The sequence below is a fragment of the Bidens hawaiensis genome, unplaced genomic scaffold (assembly GCF_021521415.1).
Source record: "Bidens hawaiensis isolate Kalapana, Puna unplaced genomic scaffold, B.hawaiensis_p1.1 tig00025206_1, whole genome shotgun sequence".
NCBI lineage: Eukaryota > Viridiplantae > Streptophyta > Magnoliopsida > Asterales > Asteraceae > Bidens > Bidens hawaiensis.
In genome coordinates this window covers 338,278-343,665 of record NW_027494021.1, presented here as the reverse complement: position 1 = coordinate 343,665, position 5,388 = coordinate 338,278, and the positions used below count along the sequence as shown (strand labels likewise).

The 5,388-nt window shown below is 35.3% G+C and overlaps 1 protein-coding gene across 1 annotated transcript; it reads left to right on the top strand.

Moving 5' to 3' along the window:
- The first annotated feature begins 919 nt into the window (after positions 1-919).
- LOC143571179 (putative truncated L-gulonolactone oxidase 7, mitochondrial) lies at positions 920-3,873 on the top strand. The gene is made up of 4 exons (XM_077056671.1): positions 920-1,589; positions 2,371-2,626; positions 2,710-2,811; positions 2,979-3,873. The coding sequence occupies exons 1-4, from the start codon at positions 1,467-1,469 to the stop codon at positions 3,719-3,721; spliced, it is 1,224 nt and encodes a 407-aa protein (XP_076912786.1). The 5' UTR covers positions 920-1,466; the 3' UTR covers positions 3,722-3,873.
- The last annotated feature ends 1,515 nt before the right edge of the window (positions 3,874-5,388 follow it).

Sequence of the window (5,388 nt, the reverse complement as noted above, 5' to 3'; positions counted from 1 at the left end):
AACGAAGAGGAGCCAGATGGATATTCCACAACGGCCTAGCACATGGCCAACTGTAACTCCTTATCAAAACCGGCCACGTGTCCCTACAAATAAAAGGAATCATCTTTTGGATAGTGACAACTGAACAAATCATTCTCTTTCACCCTTGCTATAAATACCCTCACAATCATCAAGATGTATCAATTCGCAACTCCCCTAATGCATCAATCACTTTATTCAGTACCTTCTCTCTCTAGAAACGATTACTGATTCTCACGTCGAATGATGGTTACGAAAAGACCTCCCATCTTGTCCTTCTTGTAACGAGTTCACGGTGGTTTATTTTGCATGATTCAAATCTGGATCTCGGTCTCCTCACGATCCATTAATCCTAATTATATTCCTAAATCATCACCCTGTTGAAGCGTAGGTCTAACCCTAATAAGGTTCGGATCCGTGCTTCTTCAATCACCTAGGTGTAGAAACCTTTAATGCATAGGAGTTCTGATTAGGACACCTAGACGAGCTGATGCATAGCCCGATTCATTAGAGTTCACTACAACGAGGCACAAAACTGCTTGCTGATTAGGATGGCTATTTTCAACATCTTTTTTGTATAATCAATGGTAGGTGTCACTATCCAACCATTTTCTCTACTTCTATATTATGTGCATTTGGACAAGGAAAATTAATACCACTTTAAACTACATTATGTTAAAAAAAATGGTTTCCAACATAAAGGAGTCATGTACTTTACTTCAAAGAAAAATTGAGAACATATATAAAGAACTCATGTTCTATATAAATAAATGTATATATAGCGACGTACCTTAGCTTGCAAAACATTTTTACGCTTATAAGCAACATTGCATTTGTTTATACATATATAAAGTTGAATAAATATCTGTTAACCTTTTTTATCTCGTTACACTGTTATCATCATGTTATCAAGATCAATTTTTATACTCAAGTGTGTGTTCTTATTGAAATTCATATTAGCAAGCGGTGATCCCCCCGAAGAGCCTGTTAAATGTTCAAGCAATTTTACAAACTGCACCATTACCAACTCGTATGGTGCATTCCCAGACCGTAGCATTTGTCACGCAGCACAGGTTGCATGCCCTTCATCTGAAGAAGACATTGTCTCAATAGTTGCAAATGCTACCCAAGATAAAAGAAAGATGAGAGTAGCTACACGTTACTCGCACAGTATACCCAAGTTAGTTTGTCCCGGCGGTGAGAATGGACTCATTATTAGTACCGAGAATCTTAACCATGTTATTAAAATGGATAAAGAAAAAATGATTGTTACCTTAGAGAGTGGTGTAACATTGAGGCAACTCATTGATGAAGCTGCGAAAAGTGGGTTGGCTTTTCCTTATACTCCTTATTGGTGGGGCTTGACGATTGGTGGTCTTTTAGGTACAGGTGCACACGGTAGCACGCTTTGAGGCGATGGTAGTTCGATTCATGATTATGTGGTTCAAATGCGGATTGTCACCTCAGGAAGCCAGGAAGATGGTTATGCGAAAGTGCGAACTCTAGATGAGTTTGATGATGACATGAAGGCAGCTAAAGTTTCTCTTGGAGTACTTGGAGTTATTTCTCAGGTTCAATATTATATATGTTCATAATTTAGCATGTTTACTTACCAAGATTAAGCTTCCTTTTTTTTCTTTTTCTAGGAAGCCACTAAATTATCTCTTTGACCATGCCATACTTGCAATATCAACATTTCACTTTTGTTATTACCATACAACCTTAACGCCATATATATTGGCTCAGTTGCTTTTTATAACTGTTTTTGGACTTTTAAAATTAGATTTTAGAAGTGTTAACTGGGATTAGAAACTTGTTTTTCTTTTTTTGGTTTTTGAGAAGTATTAATAAAAGATTAAAAAATATTTTTTCAGTTTTACATCTTTTTTATAGTATTACCTTTTATTCATTCCTCAAGATTATGGGGATCTTGCGTTTATGTGCCCTAGAGGCGCACAATTTTCATATTTTTTCAGTTTTACATCTTTTTTATAGTATTACCTTTTAATTCTATTCTTAATGTCTATCATTGTCTATTGGGATCGAACCTTCGGCATTATGGGGAGGAACGCTGTTATGTATACACCATGTGACCATGATAGACTAGGCTGGAAGCCCTTTTGGTACCAATTTTCATATCCATGCCCTACCGTGGCTCATGGTATGACCAAATGGACACCCTTATATATGTTATTGGATGAACTTTTTGATAAAACTAAAGGTGAATGGCTAATTTGTTAAAAAAAAAATTTGTCAAAGTGATACTTTTGGTGATTTTCCTTCTTTTAATTGTAACTATCGTAGGCAATATTGTTTCATATTTGAATACACTCTTTTTGAACTCATAACTAGGTGACTTTAAAGTTACAACCCTTGTTCAAGAGATCTGTTACCTTCCTAACAAAAAATGATACGGACTTATCAGATCAAGTCGCCACTTTTGGGAGACAACATGAGTTTGCAGACATAACATGGTACCCAAGTCAAAAACAAGTTGTTTATCGTATTGACGATCGAGTTTCCTCCAATGTCTCTGGAAATGGACTCTGGGATCACCCTGGTTTTCGAGCTACGCCTTCACTTGCACTCCTTATCTTAAGATCTTCAGGTAGTCAAATGAAACATAGATGTTCATGCAAAATGTAAAATGTTACATAAACTCGTATTTTTAATTAATGTTAATAACCGTAGAGGAAGATCAAGAAGCTAAAGGTGATGTTGCTGGAAAGTGTAGAAGTGGAAAGCTTACTACAAATACTTTAATAAAGAGTGCATTTGGGATGACCAACGATGGTAATATACTTACTACAAAATATCCAACGAAATTCATCACAAAATTATACACATTTGCAGCCAATTTCACAAAAAAGCATGAAAACCGACCCAATATGTATATTTTTATCTTTTTAGTTCTTTTGGAATTTTTTTTAAATAATGATTTAATTTTCTCTTACGCATAGGTATTATCTTTAAGGGATACCCAGTGATTGGATATCAAAATCGACTTCAAGCATCAGGAGGATGCCTTAAAGGACTTAAAGATTCTGAAATAACCTCATGTCCATGGGATCCCCGAGTCAAGGGTTTATTCTTTCACCAAACCACATTCAGCATTGCCATTTCAAAAGCTAAAGATTTCATCCAAGACATTCAAAAGCTAGTAAGTATAGCACCACAATCGTTGTGTGGTATAGATCTATATAATGGGATCCTTGTGAGGTATGTGGCGGGATCAAACGCGTACATAGGCACACAAGAAGACTCATTGGATTTTGATATCACATATTATAGAAGTAAAGATCCCAAAACTCCAAGACTTTATGAAGACGTGCTTGAGGAGATTGAACAAATGGCGGTGTTTAAGTACGATGGTTTACCTCATTGGGGCAAGAACAGAAATGCGGCATTCAAGGGGGCGATCGAGAAGTACAAAAAGGGTAAAGAGTTTTTGAAGGTTAAAGATAAGTATGATCCGTTAAGTTTATTTTCAAGTGAGTGGACAGATCAAGTTTTAGGACTCAAAGATGGTCTTACTATTGTTAAGGAGGGTTGTGCACTCGAAGGTTTGTGTGTGTGCTCAGAGGACGTTCATTGTGCTCCTCAAAAAGGTTATTTGTGTAGGCCTGGGAAACTCTTTAAGGAAGCGAGGGTTTGTACTTTGGTTAAGATCACGGATCAAGGGTCGTCGCAAACCGAACTCTAGAATTCGTATAAATTATGAGTTTGAAAATGTTTAACTAGTAGATTTGGTTTGTATCATTTGATAAATTATTTATGATTCCTAGTATTAATAATTATGGTGAACAATAAAGATGTATGTTACTATTTCTAGCGTGATGTTTTGGGCACATATTGATGAATAGTTGATCTAAAGTCGATAGTCTCTTTTTAGACCAGATGAAAACGGAAACAGAGCAAAAAGATTCAAAGTTCAGGCGGGTAACATAGGCAACTATTGGAGTTAGAGGATCTATAATCAGCGGACGGAAAGGTCTTGACGAGCTAGTGATTTGGCTTAGCTAGCTATTAGACCCGAATCTTTGATTTAAAGCCCTGATTTCATCAATCATGCTTTTCCCCTAATTTTGTTAATATTTAGTATTTTTCATTTTTAGCATAAAATACGTAAATTGTTAATTAGCATAGTTTGTAAGTCTATTTATAATTTTAAGTTTCAATTGTTAATTTGTAATTTTGAAAATTTGACAAAACGGTAAAATTAAGAAATTTCTTATAAAAGCACCCTCTTGTATCGATTACTTTATTCAATTTGTAGTCAAATATCTTTTTAGAGTACTTTATAGTGTTTCCACTCAACATCAAATATTATATGAGGTTATCTCACACAAGGTAGACGATCTCGGCCGGTTTCAACCAATCGGGTGAGGCATAACTAGGGATGAGCTTTTTTTTCTCGAATACCGATACAGTACCGGTATCGTATCATTACCGTACCGACCGATCATTAGCGGTACCGATGTCGGTTTTCGTTTTTCTTAAACTCGGTATCAGTATAAAGCGGTATCGGTACCGGTACTTGGCGGTAAAAATCGGTATTGATACCGAATTTATATAAGATATATTTAGAGATTTTTAAGGATCCTTGATTGAATTTTAAAAGGTATCACTAATTGTATTTACATATTTTAAGGGAATTTTAATCAGCATATCTAATTATCTATATTTCGTTCGTAATTAATATTACAAACCTTAGTTTTTTTTTCTTGGAAAGCAACGAATTACACAGTTAAAGTATTATCATTCAAGATTTCAAAACATCAGCTAGCTTAAAGATGAAAGAACAATCTGAAGAGATTTATAAAAGTGTTGCCACTTTATAATTTTTTTTTATCACAATAGCATAAAAAAATTCGGTAAATTAACAATAATCAATGAGTAATAAAAATAGGAAGTTTTGACCCACATAATACATCTAAAAACGGTTTTACTTTGTGTTGCAAAAAGAAATAAAACGCTAGTTTGGATTACTGAAGAAAGATAAAATGCTAAAGCGGTATCGAAGCGACCGAAATACCGGTACCGTGTCAGTACCGAACCGATATATTTGGTACGGTATTCGGTACCCATTTTTTCTCAAATTCGGTATCGGTACTTTCGGTAATGGTACCGGGACGGTACCGATCTCATCCCTGGGCATAACTATTCTTCTCTCAAATATCGAAGTATGTGAATGGATATCTTTTTTTAGTGAATATATTCGTTGAAACCAACCAAACGATTTACAATGAAATGGCAGGTAAGCGGGCAACAAGCAGATCTAATACTTTGACACTACCAAAGTATCACCAATTAGTAGGATTAGACATACACATGAACAAGAATAGCATCATAAATCATGTGATGATTTAC